The sequence below is a fragment of the Microchirus variegatus genome (assembly GCF_963457635.1).
Source record: "Microchirus variegatus genome assembly, chromosome: 4".
In the NCBI taxonomy this organism is placed as follows: Eukaryota; Metazoa; Chordata; class Actinopteri; order Pleuronectiformes; family Soleidae; genus Microchirus; species Microchirus variegatus.
Genome location: NC_139805.1, coordinates 402,632 through 419,171, shown reverse-complemented (window position 1 = coordinate 419,171; position 16,540 = coordinate 402,632). Strand labels below are relative to the sequence as shown.

The 16,540-nt window shown below is 43.9% G+C and overlaps 1 protein-coding gene across 1 annotated transcript in view; it reads right to left on the bottom strand.

Moving 5' to 3' along the window:
- Positions 1–16,540, bottom strand: part of foxp4 (forkhead box P4) — a gene marked incomplete at both ends in the record, with an annotated part of 55,896 nt that overhangs the window by 26,411 nt on the left and 12,945 nt on the right. Inside the window, 3 exons of the mRNA XM_083888669.1 lie at positions 47–190; positions 3,193–3,315; positions 13,085–13,171. Of these exons, the coding sequence (XP_083744795.1) occupies positions 47–190; positions 3,193–3,315; positions 13,085–13,171 (354 nt within the window). The remainder of the gene's footprint in view (positions 1–46; positions 191–3,192; positions 3,316–13,084; positions 13,172–16,540) is intronic.

The following is a 16,540-nucleotide window of genomic DNA, read 5'->3' as shown; positions in this document are numbered from 1 at the left end:
TCAGAGTGTTCTCGAGCTGAGTGAGTGTGCACTCGGTGAAGTTCACCTCTTTAGCTGCTTGCTTCCCGGCCTGCTGCTGCTGCTGCTGCTGCTGCTGCTGCTGCTGATGCTGCTGTTGCTGCTGCTGCTGCTGCTGAGTCAGAAGCTGGAGATGCAACTGCTCCTGCTGCTTCTTGTAATACTCCTGTAACTGGAGACAGACACAGCAAAGGTGGAGGCAGAGTGAGGGTGAGGGTGAGGGGGACAAGAAGGGGTGTGTGGGATGGGGGGGGGGAAATGTGAGATGAGTGAGTCACTTTGTATCAACCTCAACAACATCACAGTGTCTTCCAACAGTGGAATAGTCAGACGCCGTAACTTGAAAAAAAGAGTCTGCAGGAGCGCAGCCGCTTTCTATTTCCCTGCTCTGGTTGAAGGCTGCAGTTTATTGTTGTGGCAGCATGTGGTTTCTTGACAAACCACACACAACAAGCAAACACAGACCTCACAAATGCTGCGGAAGAAGATTATGCAGCTATTATGGTGTGTCGGGGTGTGCTGCAAGGTGATTGTGTGTGTCAACGCTGCACTGAACCTAGTTGAATTGTTCACACCAGCTGAGTGGAATGATCCAACTGAGGCACAGACACAGTGGAGCACAATTACTCCTGTGCACATGAACTGCCTCATGTTAGTATAATGGAGAAGGTTATATAGAAAATATATCTTCAGAAAATCCTCATACACACAAATCTGCATGACTGAACAAGACCATTCAGAGCCTACAGGGAAACATAAGCATAAAGAGATATTGCTCTGTGAAAACTTTAAGTCAGCTTTTGATGCATTTACTGTACTGCTGTCATAAAACACCTGCTTGGACTCTGTCTCTCTCGCTCTCTCTTTTCAGACATGCAGTGAATTCTGCGCTGTATGTGTGTGTACGCAAATGTCCACAGATGTTGTTCCAGAGATTCTCTGGTCTAAATTTGGTCTAAATTCCTGGTATGGTTTAAATGAGCTCATATGAGAACGCAGTTGAAGAAACTCTGGAGAATCTACAATGAGTGAACGTGTGAGTGAGGATCCTCTGGTGATTCTCTTCTTATTCTTTCAGCTTCTCCCTTTAGCGATCACATCAGATCATCTGCCTGATAGATAATGTTCTTGTTTAACAGTTAAAACAACATTCTGGACACTAGAAATAAACACAAGACTCTATCAAGAATGGGTGAATGTCACATAGCGCAACCTGAGAAATGGTAATTCTGGACAGGTAACATGAACAGAGTATGCAAATGACGAATTTGTAAAATTAAGAAGTACTGGCCTACTTCACACACTGTTCCAGACTGAAAACTCCAGAAATTACCTGCAGTTCAGGTCTGAAAATAGTTTTTTTGTGTGTGTGTGTGTGATGGTGGTTATTTTCTTGAGCTCATACAGGTGTGTGTCTGCACTTTGTCTTAGTTTCATGGTGCATCAAATGTTCAAAAAGGCTTTTCATCAGAGACTGACTTCCCAGTGCAGCAGTTGCTTCAGTCTCTCATGCGTCTGACCTCTCACTGAGCTGACTGCACACACCACCATCACATCTATCCTCACCACACACTCCGTGTAATGTAACACTCCCGCAATTTTTTTGTGCACAAGTGACTTACACTTTAGGTTTCAATCTTTTCCGAGCCATAGCTTCAATTTGACATCATTTATTATGCTTTTGTGCTGCGATCTTCCTTCTTGTCTGTCATTTATTTTAAATGCAGGACTAATGCAGACTCAATGCTCTTTCTTTACCGTCTGTCTTTACTTTCTTTTATCGCTCCTAAGGCGGAGTTAATCTCTCTTTTCCGCACCACTAGCCCTGATCGCCTTCTCATCACACAGACAAATGCAAGTATGCTTGCACACACACATGCGCGCACACACACACACACACACTTGGCTGGAGAGTGGTGAGTTGAGGGAAATAATTAAGTGATAATTAAGGTCTTTTTAATGATTTGATTCAATGGCTCTGTGCATTAAGAGCATGTGTAAGTGAAGCACTCACCTCTGCAGCCTATTACCATGACCTTGACTTTAGAGAACACACCACACCAAGACATAAAAGGCAGCTTTAGCATAAATAAAGGCTAAGGGAGAGTCAAAGATCAAAACACACACACACAAAGACACACGTTCAAATTTGCAAACATCGGCCTGTACAAACACACAACTTGTGCTTAACAGTGTGCCCTAAACCCTTACTTACACACTCTTACACAACACTGTATTGCCATGGGGATATAAATTTAATGCTCCAGTGAGTGATATGTTGGTTGATTGTTCGCTCTCTCTCTCGCTCTCTTTCTCTCTGGGTCTGTGAGGAAAAGTGCCTGATTTGCAGATATACACTAAGAGCAAGTCCATTCTGTGGTTAATTAAGTGGGAGAGCAATGTTAAACTCAGTGATTTTAATAGCAGTAGTGTAATGTGGGTGTGTGAGTGAATGTGCCTTGCTCTTTTTTTCCTCGTTAGAGAGAGGGAAAAAAAAGAGCTGGTGAAGAGGTTCTTAACCATCTGCATGTCTGTTTCCAGAAAGCAGCACATTTCACATTTCCATTATGATACATGTTGTCTGATCTACCCACTGCAATTTATACTTCCCTGAAGCTACCGCTCCTTATTAAATCTATCCGTCCTGGCCTTGCCTGCATGACCATGTATGTGCTTTCTCCCCTATGCTTCTCTATATACAGTAAATATGTATATATAACTACTCTGGCACTAGTCTTTTTCACAGCCTTTACAAGGTTTTGTGTGTGTTTCCCTTGTGTTGATAGAAGGTCACAGGTTGGAGTGTTTGAAAGAGACAAAGACTGTTTATTGGTTTGTGTCAACATGGCAACGCCTCTGTCACCTGCTGGGCATGAGCGTACAACGATGATTCACTGATGCTAAAAAGTGCTAATGTGCTTTAAGTTTATAGGGGTTGCAAGTGTGTGCCTGCAGACAGGGAGCGTGCACATTCTCCTAGCAACAATGCTAAATAGCAGGCACTCAAAAGTGACAATGTGTATATAGGTGACTATGAGGTCGTCTGTTTATCTTCAAAGATGAATAAGATGCAATCACGCCCAGTGTGTGTCAGCACCTACTAAAAACAAACACATTCAAGCACGCCGACCTGGGAAAAAGTCCAACCTGTGTGAGTGTGTGTTTGCATGTTACCTGCTGTAGCATTAAAGCCTGCTGTTGTTGGAGAAGGGCCTGGAGCTGAGGAGGAGACAGGATCTGTTGCATCTGCTGAGGAGTGATCATCTGTGGACTCATCATTGCCATGGACACGGGCACCTAAGCACAACACGGGTGGATAAAGACACAGTCAATGTAAATCCTCCACACATTTTGAAATTAGCACTTCAAAGTAGGACAATGCACAGGATTTGTGTGAAAATGTCCCGTCCAACACACTGAGCTTTAAGCATGACTCTACCTGCAACTGAATGCTCAACTCAAAACAAACAATTCGAAGGGAAGCTGTTCAGCCTGCTGGTACGATCAGGTAAAGTTAGAAGGGAGTTGTCTCTTATTCTGTGCTGTCAGTCATTGCTAAGAAAAGCTGACATCTTCAATCAAAGATAAACAGACGCACATTGTTGACAATTCCCTACACAAGGCAATCATTGTGGGGAAAGAAGCAGAGATAAAAGGAGATATATGCAATCCTCCAATGAAATATAACATCTTATCTGCTTCCATAAACACACGATTAAGGCTCCCTATGATTTTCTTTCCACACAGTCAAGCCTGGCTACGAAAAAAGGAACAACAAAGTGTCTATCTGATCAGATGTCTATCTCATCAGATACGGCTACAGTCAGCCAAAGACAGAGAGAGAGAGAGAGAGAAAGGAAACTGTGCAAGAAGTGCAGTGAATCTTTTTGTCGATGTGTTGTGTAAGCACACTTAATGCACAAGCATTGTACACAGAGATAAAGGGAAGATGTTAATCTGATTACAAACATGCAAAATAGCCACATGAATAAAGCTGGACGCAATATATGCAAAAAAAAAAAACACTGATATTTTTAGGCTTTATATGGGAGATAATGAGATATATCTGGTTATAAAGCTGCACACAGATTGTTTCTCTGGGCTCACGAAAACTTTTCTTATGAGATATTTGCGCTTCTCTTAATAATTTTGTCGACTCCATGTATTTCTTAATCTATATAATATATAGTGTTTTTCACACATTCACAGATACCATGCCACAATAAGACTTACATTTTATAAATAGATAAGATAACATTTTAAGACGCTATATTGTCCCATATAATGATATTTAGATAAAATATCCATACATTGAGAGTATTTGAGAGAGAGAGTGAGGTAGTTGGAGAGATATATGTGGAGTGATACTGTGTCAAAGAGTTGATCTTTTCTGTGTTTACAGGCTGTGGGACAATAATCTCTTTATACACATTCAATAAACTAAACTGTTTTGTCAACACAAATAATCCCGTCTGTTACGTAGTGATGACTGTTTGAGGACTGATGAGGATGATTTATCACCTCTGACACTGCTCACTTATTAATATTCACTCAACGCCTCAGACACTCTTCTCTCTCTCTCTCGGTCAAACTGTGAGTATGTGTACATCTGTGTGGGCTGGTGTGTGTGTGTGTGTGTGTGTGTGTGTGTGTGTGTGTGTGTGTGTGTGTGTGTGTGGGCATGCATAAGTGCCAATGATGTGGGGCTCACTTCAGAGAAGCAGTCACCTGAGGGAACCAGGTGTGGAGGGCGATGGGAGCATGTAGTGAGCAAGAGCTGTCACTGATAAATTGAATCTGCACAGAACTGATTTGATTTTGTAAACACGATTGGCCTAAAATACTAACACCGTCTTCACCAGCAGACTCCTGTCTCCTGCCTCCTTCCTCCGTCTCCTATTCTCAATGCCAGTGACCCTAGACTCTTTTATCAATCCAGACTTCCCTGACTAAACACACTCCCAGTCTGCGTGTAACACTGCTGAGAACACACACACACACACACACACACTGCAGAAACACTGTATGAGGTGGTGTTACGGGAAGTAGAAAATGGGTGTGTGAATGAGCAGTAGTGCATGTGATTGTGTGGGTGTGTGTGTGTGTGTGTGTTTGAGCTAAAAAAGAGAGAGAAAGAATAAGACAGAGACAGAGTGAGGTGAGTGGTGGTGTTGAGGCAGCTGGTAAAAGAACAGGCAAAGGGGACTGGGGGTGTGTGGAGGTGGTTGGTGTGTGTGTGGGGGGGGTGTGTGTGTGTGTGTGTGTGTGGGGGGTGGTGGTGATGGGTGCTGCTTGGCGTCATGCCAGCGTGCCCCCACCGCAGGACCTTGTCAGTCTAAGCTGCCAAATGAAAAGCTGTAATTAATTGCTCTTGTGCATCCCATTCTTCCTCCCTGACAACTCATACATTCTATTTTATACACACTGCCATTGACATTTTCAAGTTACAGGCGTAGTAATTACTGGAGTTATAGCACCTTTCGCTGGGCTACGCTAGGCGCCCTGATGCGTGTGCATGTGTGCAAGCGCTGATATACTGTACTGCGTGTGCGGGTGTATGTGCGTGTCTGTATGTGTGTGGAGGGCTGAATGCGACGTAGTTAAGGTTTGACGCCATTAATTGCCCCTATAATCTAATATCACAAAGCGTGGTGATTATGGGGCATGCTTTGCCACCGCCATACGACACCGCTAGCCTGAGAGCGCCGCCACAAAACAAAAGCTACGCCATTAGCGATTTGACGGGCCAGGACAAAAGCACCTCACAATGCGGAATTATATTTTCATTCGGCTTTGTCTCTCCCGGTGAATGATTTCTCCCCTTTCATTGGACTGTGAATAGGGAGAGTCTGAAAAGTCGAGCGATTTGAAGTCAGCCATTTATTAAATGCATTTAATTTTTTTCCCACTGTCGTCCCACTTTTTTTTTTTCTTTTTTTTTCATGTTGCATGTTAATTTAAAAGACACAGAGAGAGAGATGCATGGTAGATTAGTGGGAGAGAGGTAAAGCTGGGTGTTGGGGGGGGGGGTGAGTAGAGAGAGAAGAGAATAGGATGATACTATCCACACATTGAAAGAACAGAAAGACAGAGAGGAGGGAAACAGCGGGAGAGGAAGGGAGGAAGGAAATGGTTTAAAAATAAAGAGATGTGTGTGAGGAGTCACACAGCAGGTCAGTGGAAAGAGAAAGTGTGGATGAAGGAACACAGTCACTGTGGACAGGAATGAAAAGGAAGTGACTGATAAATGTGAAAGTAGGACAATAATTATAAAGAAACATTTAAAAATCCTAAGTTGTCATTTACATGCAGGAATAAGTCACATGTGCCACTCTCACACACACACACACACACACACACACACACACACGCACACACGCGCACACGCGCACACACACACACACACACACACACACACACACACACACACACACACACACACTCTTGCTGAGGGCACAGTGGCTGACAGAGGTCAACCCCTGCCACGGAGAGAGAGAGAGCTGGAGGAGGGAGGAGTGGAGTAAGGAGACGAGAGGAGCGAGGCGGCTCTGTCGTTTACAGAGAGTGGAGGAGTAATTAGAGGGGATGTTTGAAGAGGGAGTTTAACTGATTAACAAAAGAAGAGAGGGAGCGAGGGAGCACCCGGAAGATGGGAAGGAAAAGGAGGAGAAAGGCACGAGTCCCCAGAGGAGAGAGAGAGAAAGGGGGGGATGTAACTTGCATTTCAATGAGGCTCCATCCTTCCCTCCTCTCCTCCCTTGATGACTTTTCATTCTAACGAGGAGGAAAGCCCCGCTTTCCATTTCAGATGAATCCTCAGAAACAGAGAAAGGAGGACTATCTGATATTAAACCCTGCAGCCAGCGAGGGAAATAGGCCCAGTGGTCCTCAGCACCATGTTTATACAGACCACAGGCTGCTTAAATGACTACATCATCTCTGATGCAGGAGTGAACTTTGGATTTCACACCTTCACCCGCATTTTTAATTGAGGTCTCGGTCTTGGACTCAAAATATTCACCCAAAACACACAGCACCTTTTTACTATGTCATCAGTGTCCACCACCAATGATCACCATCCTAAATACACAACAGTGCTCTAAAGAATGTTTTATCCACTTTCTGGGGGGAGGACAACCTTCTGACATCACTCTCTTCAGCTTCAAAAGTAGATAAATTAACTGGTTCAGTTATTCACCATGACCCAAAAATGTGTGGCCAATATGTGAGAGTGTCTCTTTCTCTCGTCCTCTGTGTGTGTGTGTGTGTGTGAGAGAGAGAGAGAGATGCGGGTGAAGAGAAAGAAAAGAGGATATAATCAGAATCTAAACAGTCTCTCAGTCTAAATGACGCGGGTTCTGCCTCAGGGTCTATGGGGACACACACAGGAGAGAGAGGGATAATTGAAAAAATGACAAGGAGAAAAGCAGGAGAAAGAGAGAGAGGCTGACACACAGACCTCCTCCCCTCTTCCTCCTCCTCCTTCTCCTCATCCCTCCTGGAAGGAGAAAACCACAGTGCTGTTTATCCTTGTCACTGAGCATTAACACCTCACTGTGAAGAGACGCCTCTCACACACACACATACATTTGTAGCTGCATTAAAATGGATCTCTGTCTTTGGAACGATCCATTACATCCTGCTTTTATGTTTTCATTGAAAATAATTAATATTGATACGTTTCTGATAATGGATAAAGTTTAAAAGCAGCTTTCCAGTAGTGATATAAAAGAGAGTGAATCTCTTTTTCCTCACACATGGCTCCAACATGACCCTGTGCTGAAATTCAGTGTGTGAAGCAAATTCCCCTCTTTTTGTTGGTTCTGTTATTCACCAGCTATCATCACTATCACGACTCCCTCTCTCTGTCCTCAGGTAAACAGCTCCTCTGTGCTCATCCTGCCAAGAAAGGAGAGCAGAGCAGGAGGACAAGGAGGTGGAGAGAGGGTTAAAGGGAGAGAAGCAAGAGGAATGAAGCTGAAAAGAAGAAGAGAAAGAGGAGGGAGTGCCTACTGTGCTGAGAGCGTTGTTTGCAGCTCACGACCAGGCCTCCAAGTAAAAGGGTCCCATTGTGTGTGGTGAGTACCCTCCTCTAGCTAATCTTCAGCGGGGCCAGGGGCCACATTACTCCAGGGGAAACTGATGAGCGAAGCCAGGTGGGGTTGAGTATGTGCACAGCAGCTTATACTACCTCAAACTTCAAACCTTTTTTTGCTGAGCAATCATTCTCTTGTTATAAACTAGTGTCAAAAATCTATCAGTCACAAAGCACAATACACATGTGCTTTATGACAAAAAAATCTATTCATATATTTATTTAGCAAATTGCAGATGTGATATAGATAGATGATAATATATAACTGTGAATGGTTTGTGGACTGAGGTCTAAAGGTGTCTCCACTAACGCAAAACACTCTCCCCCTGATATGGGCCAGACCAATGAAAAAAAAAAAAAAAAAAAACTTCAGTGAGGACAGTGAAGGACCAGCAAGTTCAAGTGGAAAATCCTCCTCCTCCTCCTCCTCCTCCTCCTCCTCCTCCTCCTCCTCCTCCTCCTCCCCTTTTCCTCCATCTCTCATCTTCCCCCAATCCGCCGCCTCCCTCTATCTAACGCCCCAATGCTCCAGAATAAAAATGACAACGCATTTCCAGTAACACACACACACACACACACACACACACACACACACTCAGACAAACACAAACTCGGGGGGGGGGGGGGGGCTTCATTGGGAAGTGTGAAAGGCTGTTATCGACCATATTTCATTACTGATTTCACTCATGTCTCAAATCACAAAATAAGAGTTTCACACTCGAGTGACCAGACCCAAACCTCTCCTCTCCATCCTTCGCCTCTGTCTGTCCACCACTCTGCCCAGAGCCAAACCCATTCCACTGGCTGCTCAACCTCCTCCCGTACACCCGTCACAAACTGTCAGGACCCCAAACTACCCCCCAACACACACACACACACACACACACACACACACACACACACCCTACTACACGCACGTGTACACACAGGCCCCAATTCCCTTCGCGTCAAATAAGAGAAACTGCCAACTAAGCACTTTCATTGAGTGGACAAAAGGAGTGCTTTGGGAAAAAATGCTTTGAAAGGAAATAAAATTCTTCAGTGCTGCAGACTCTGGGGGGCAAAACACTCATCTCTACTTAGAAATTTGTTGATTAGTTGAAAGACTTTGAACTTTGCAACATATAGTTGTGCCTCACAAATCTATAGTGGTTTAAATAAAGCAGCTGGGAAATGCAGCAAACATCTGAGCAGCATGTAGAAAGCGTCAGATTAGGTTTGTGAAATAAAAACTCTGTGCACGGAGAGAGTGATGTGCCTCGGTTTCCTCCTCCTGTCTTTCCTGTGCGGCTGCCCGTCGTCCTCCACATCCCAGTGTGCTGGTGCCAACCCTCTCCAGAGAGCACCGAGCCAAGCTAATTAACATATCTCTAATGAGTCTTTTCATTTTTTTCCTAATTAAACGAGCCCCTCAATAATACATGAAAACAGGACACCGCGCTATTCAATTACATACGTGTGGGCCACAGCCAAGCACGTGCATTAATCTGTATGTGTGGATGCCAAGTGGCAGCGTGTTAAGTGTGCCAGGCGCGCGTCTGCCAAGTGGGCGTATACGTGTCTGCCGGCGCCTCCTAGTGTGCGTGGCAAGTGTGCCCATTGTAGAGAGCGTGTGCCAGGTCATAGAGGCATGTTACATATCATGCTGGGTAATCCACCATTTGCCACTGTGTCTGCCAACTGTGTGCCCACCAATTCTCTCAGCTGCACTCATGCTTCAGCCAATTAGAGTAACTGTGGCAGATGATGTTCATTACCTACCAGAAAAAACACCTAAAGAGTTATATTATCCAAATACAGTGGAGGGTAACATTATACTTGTGTAATCTTGTATAAGGGAACATTCAAATAACAACAAAAAGCTTTAGGGGCAAAGTCAATTAAGACTTTCCGGGTTAAAAGCTTGGAACCAACTGGATATTAACTTATATTAATCTGTATTACATCATATTATATTCAATGATGTGATTAAAGTTTACTAGAATAATCTACTGATTGTATTTGTAGAATGAGACGCTTTTCATTATCATTTGTGCCAAAATTTGAATTAAAATGTCTCCGAGATCTTGAATCATCTAATTCTTCACTTGACATTGTTTATATTGTACTCTTCGGCTGCAATTTTGTAGCCGGCATTTTTAAGAGCCGGCTCTTTAAGGCGGCATATAACAGTGTGGCACACACACACACACACACACACACACACAGTAGATTGATACCATCTCACACAGCCAGCCATCTCTGAACATCCAATCAAAAGGCAGATTTAATCTTAGTTCCCTTTTTTCCCCTCTATTATAAATAAAGAAGCAAAATATGATGGGGCTGGTGAAGGGTGAGGTGAGGGGCCAGTATAGGAGGATGGGGGTGTCACTATAGACCGAGGCTTCTCCAGAGAAGTCAAGACACAAAAGGAAGTCTTCCCTCGCTCCCTGTCTGACGTTCTCCCTCAGAGAGAAGGGGATAAAATCTAATTATCGAGCTCCTAAAGATCTCATTATTGGCTGAGGTTCATTTGCATGTGTGAGAGCAGCCCAGCAGGAACCGACCTGCGGACGGCCATTTTGTGCCTGATGTGAGCCGCTGTGTGACTGTACAATTGCTCACTGCCACCTTCAGAAACGACCAAAATTAAACGTCTGGCTTCATTCGCCGACAGATGATTGCTACAATTACAGTAACTGAGGGTAATTTCAGCAATTTAAAAATGACCATGAAGCTAGAAATGAGTCAAGTACTTGAAGAAAGTGATTGTGCTGCCTGAGTATAGTAGTAGCCAGGTTTGTTCAATAGCTGGCCAGTACTTTGCGTCTGTGTATCTGTGTTTGTGTGTTTGTGTGTGTGTATAAAGCGGAGAGTGTGTGGAGGTCATGTGAGCTGACAGCTCAGACAACAGCGACGTAGCGTAGATGCCCTGAAGAGAACAGCGAGGCCAGTGAGGCCAGTGAGGCCAGTGAGGCACCAACAAACAAGACAAACAAGACAGAGATGTAGAGGAAAGAGGGCAGCGAGGTGCTTTGTGTGTGTGTGTGTGTGTGTGTGTGTTAGAGATAGAGCGAAACAGCAGTGGAAGGTAATACTTCTTGTTCTTAAGAGATGGGTGTCAGAGTTGGGTCAGCTAAATGTGTGTTTGTCCTGCGTTTGACCTCATTCATGTGAGAGTGCTGTCACATTTATCTCCTGTCAACTTCCACATAGACTTGACTTCCATACATTTTTTTCCCTACATTGCTAAACACTGAAACATTTACAAAACATGTTCATTCTGTTTTCTTATTCTGAGAGAATGAGTCAGAAATTGGGAAATGCCTTCATCATCTGTAACATTTAATCATATTGCAGTGTCCAATATGTGTGTGACCTCGGTCAGGAGGAGGGTCTGATGACACACACTGACCTACAGGACAATAGAGCTGTAACACACAAGTCAGACTGAACAATTTATGCACCATTTTCTGTTGATTTACAATATAAAAGTATTTTTTTACAACTTCAAATGCAGCCTGTAATTTCTACTGCCAGTGAAATCCAAAGTAAATAAAGTTATTCTGATTCCAGTTCAGGTTTTGATTAAAGTGTAATCCACATGCTCTCTCTCCTTTTTGTTTTGTTTTATATTTTATTTCAGTTTTGACATTAATTAACCAGTAATTAGCAGGGATTAATGCTGAGGCTTTTTTGCACTTCCAAACGGTCACTCCATGAAGCATGAGTTTTATTATTTGCAGGTATTATTAATATTTGACCGCAAATAATTGCCTTTTATCCAGATGTCATAAATAGCATTATTACCTTTACATGTGACAAGTTTCCTATTTTTTTACCACTGGTATTACGCACACTGCAAATGAAATCTGACCTTCTCTTTGCTTCGGTCTCACATCCGTCTTCCCTCTTTTTCTCTCTATTCCCCAAACTGCAATGGTCCAGCTGTTTATCATGTGGCATGTTAATGAGAAGAGCAGTGCAATGGCCAGACTGCTCACAGCTGGAGTATACCCATGGCCCTACTTTATTGATATGACACACGGCCACAAATCACGCTCGCACATGTACTCTGCACATCACATAATTGTAAAGAACTGCCAAAGATAATATCACATGCAATATTTATCCGCATACACGGTTATAATGCGAGCGTGTGTGTGTGTGTGTGTGTGTGTGTGTGTGTGTGTGTGTGTGTGTGTGTGTGTGTGTCCTCGAGTGTCGTTCAGTGGGGATCATGCACTCCTGCTAACCCTGCTCTCTTTCTCTGCTTACTGTGGAATTCAACTCTGAAAACAGCTACCCAATCACTACAAAGCCCTCTTTGGCACACACACACACACACACACAGACACACACACACACACACACACACACACACACACACACACACACTTATAGACACTAACAATGACGCGCTCAATGAAATAGAGAGATGCAGACAGAGGGAGAGAGAGAGAGAGGGAGTGAGTGAAAAGTATGCGTCTATATCACACAGTGGAGTTGACGTGGCAGGTTGGTGAAGGCAAAGCTGCAGCAGCCAATGGTTTAATAATATACAGATTCTGACAAAGCAACACTTGGTTTGTGTATGTGTGTGTGTGTCTCTCTTTCAATGTGTGTGTACTTGTATTTCTTTAAGAGCTTTTCTGGCATAAACACTGACCCTTGTCAGCACCAGTAGTCCTCGTGGAGACCAAAACCTGGTTCTTAATGAGGCAAGATCTCATTTCTGGTTTGGAACGGGTTACGTTTCGGGCTAAAATTTGAATTGGTGGTTCAGTTAGGGTTAGGGTTAGGGATAGGCATGAACTGGTTATGGTTAAGTTTCAGGATAATGCTTTGTTTAGGCGGTCCAAATGAACGGAAGTCAATGCAGAGTCCTGAGAAGAATAGGTTTGCAAACCTGTGTGTGTGTGTGTGTGTGTGTGTGTGTGTGTGTGTGTGTGTGTGTGTGTGTGTGTGTGTGTGTGTGTGCACTCTGACCTGTACAGGGCTCTGTTTGACTTCGTTGCCAGGGGAGTTCAGTCCAGAGGCCTGCTGCAGGAGGAACTGTCTGGCTGCCTGGATCGCCTATGACAGAGAAATGATAAAGTGTTAGTCATGCATATACAGTCATAGTGGAATATTTTTGCAGTATTTAATAAACAACACACTTGTTAAAGTGACACAAGCACTCAAAGAACAAACTCAAAGCATTTCAATTTATATAAAAGCCAAACACAAACACTCTCTCTCCTACAGGCCGCTCAGTGTACTCTCTGTTTTAGCCAAACTCTCAGGTCTGATTTCCTCAACCTCCACCTGGCACACACACACACACACACACACACACACACACACACACACACACACACACACACACACACACACACACACACACACACACACACACACACACACACACACAGTGCTCAAGAATGTGTATCTGCACTTGAGCTTGTGCCTACGTGACAGTATTTGTCCTCAGTCATTCAAAACCATTCTGACCATCTCTCCCCTTTCCCTTCACTCTCTCCCATCAGTTTCACTCTCTCTCTTCCACACCTCTTCCCTCCTCCTCTTTTTAGAGGAAAGGGCATCGTGGGTTTTCCACATCCTCTGAGGCAGGAGTGTGTCAGCATAACTTCATGGGTGTCAGTTGCTTAGTGTGTTTTGCGTGTGTCAGAGTGATGTAAGGAAGCATTTGCCCTGATGTGCCCTAAAGAGCTGTGACTAACTGCCACCCACCTCACTAACCCTCTCCTCTTCCCTCTCCTCTTCCCACTTCTCCCATTTCTGCCCTCGAGTGCAGTCTATTCACTCCTATGACACCATTGCTCACTGGCTCTTGTCTTGGTTCGCTCACGCTGCCCTTGAGTGTTGCAGATTCATCCTTTCGACACTGTTGCCTCAGTCGTCTCTCCCACTGTTTCCCTTGATGTCTCCTTTCTCCCCCGTGAGGATTCTTTCCATCATTGATTACGCAATTAACTGTTGTTGTTTGTTTCAGTGTTAAAGAGCGAAACACTGCTATGTTTTCATCATGGTTTGGTACAGTGTGGAACGGGTTTGGACTAAGAACAGTAACTTTACTTGATAGATGGTGTGTGAGCTGTGCCCAACGGTCGCATAGAATGACGTCGTATCTTTATGACGACAAAGAACGACGACATCGAATGTGACACAGACGACAATGGAGGACACACACTGTATGTAAAAAAAAAAGAGTCATACAGCAACTCTCAGCAGTTCCATACTGTATCAAACTGAACTGTTCCACTTGGTAGAAACACAGGAAAAAGCGTCCCCACAAGGAATGAGTATTTCTGCTGGAATGACTGAAAGCCTCCGAAAACAAAACAAGAAAACATCCGTGTCATAACACCCGAGGCGCCTCACACTTACTGTAAGTGCACATCACACACACACGCACACACACGCACACGCACACACACACACACACACACACACACACACACACACACACACACACACACACACACACACACACACACAAACATAACCTCATGACAGAGAGGTTTGAGAGGGGAGACAGCAGGATGCACATTTGCTTCCTCTGACTCAAAAGGGGAAAGGTTCCTTAGTAAATATTGATTTATGAAAGTCTCTCTCGCTCTGTGTGTGTGTGTGTGTGTGTGTGTGTGTGTGCGTGTGTGTGTGGATGTCACAAATTAACGGCCAGAATGAGAGGTTCTTTACCATTGGAAGCTCTTACTCAACCATGCAGCAAGAGACACCAGTGATTGTGTGGACTGTATCACAGTGAAACAGTACAGCACACACTTACTGTGTAGTGTCAGATATTTAATGATTTGTCAAATTAGAAGCTTGGGCACATTAAGTAATATTTAATTAGAAAAAGAGAGAGGGGAGAGATTAGAGAGAGAGAGAGAGAGAGATGTAGACAGACAGAGAGAGAGAGAGAGAGAGAGAGGAGTCCTCTGTGCAGCCAGAGTGATGAAAACCATCTGTTTCAAACACACTTGCTACTTTTGCTGAGACCGCAATTAAAACACACACACACACTCACAGACGTGGCCGTTGATGTGCCTATACAAACACACACACACACACGCATGCACACACGCACGCATGCACTCACACACACACACACACACACACTAGTATTTTAACACTTTAACAAAAATCTCAGGAACCCCCTCCCATTTACTGGTTTGACCTCAGCATTAAAGCAGGAACAGACATACATACACACACACACAGAAAGACCAAAAAAACACAACCGCCCAGTTTGTTGGCATGTGGTGTGAATTACTGCTTGAACACCCTGTCTGCCCATGAGCGAGAGTGTGTGTGTGTGTATATACGTGTGTGTTGGCAGGGGTTGGGGAGGCAAGTCTGGCAACAATAAGGGACAATTCCACCCAAATTACCACCCTGATTACCACTATATTAAAGAGCCATTTATGGCTTTCATAAACGCTAAAGCCAAGCAGAGGTGATGCCTGTCTCCTCTCCTGTGGCTGTATTCATAGATATGTGTGTATGTGTGTGTGTGTGAGGGAGAGCGACAGAGAGAGAGTGACAAGAACAACTAACCAACCTGATCTGTGGATTTTAGATACCATAGTTAATTCAAATGCACAACACACAACTACTGTAACAAGCAAAAAGCAGCATTTAGCTGCTGTAAAATCAACCACAGGAAACAAGTGTTTAGCACTGGTTGGCAGGTGTCCACAAAGATTCAGCAATTCAGAGCTCCAATACTGACATATACATATATATGTGTGTATATATATATACACACATATATATATATGTATGTGTGTCTGTCTGTGTGTGTGTGTGCCAACTCTTGCTCATATGCATAATTGTTTGCGAGAAACCTCTGCACGTGGACAATGGGGCATTTTTTAGCCACGGTGCACATGACTCTTTTCACTATATAAGAGCAATGATACACATTTACACAAGTGTATAGGAAAAATAATGGTAACAACCAAGGAAACCTATGAATCTCCATTACATTGGAGTGCTTGTAAACCTGTTGTAGTTAAATTGTTAAACTCCTATTAACTTGTCTAGAGGTAAACCCATGATGTTACCTCACTGCTCTAAACACAGAGGTTTTATTTTATGGTTATTCATTAACGGTTTGGTGCAGAAATGCACACACATGCACACGCACAAATGCATATAGAGAGACATAGAGAGAGAGACCATCACCAACCACTCATCTCATCTACTTTGTCAAGAAAACACTCCTAATTTTGACCCCTCTTTCTTGCCTCCTCTTCACATTCACTCCTTCCTTTTTTTCCTCTATAGGTGAGCTGTAGTATTGTGCGCCCCACACACACACACACACACACACACACACACACACACACACACACACACACACACACACACACACACACACACACACACACACACACACACACACACACACACACACACACACACACACACACA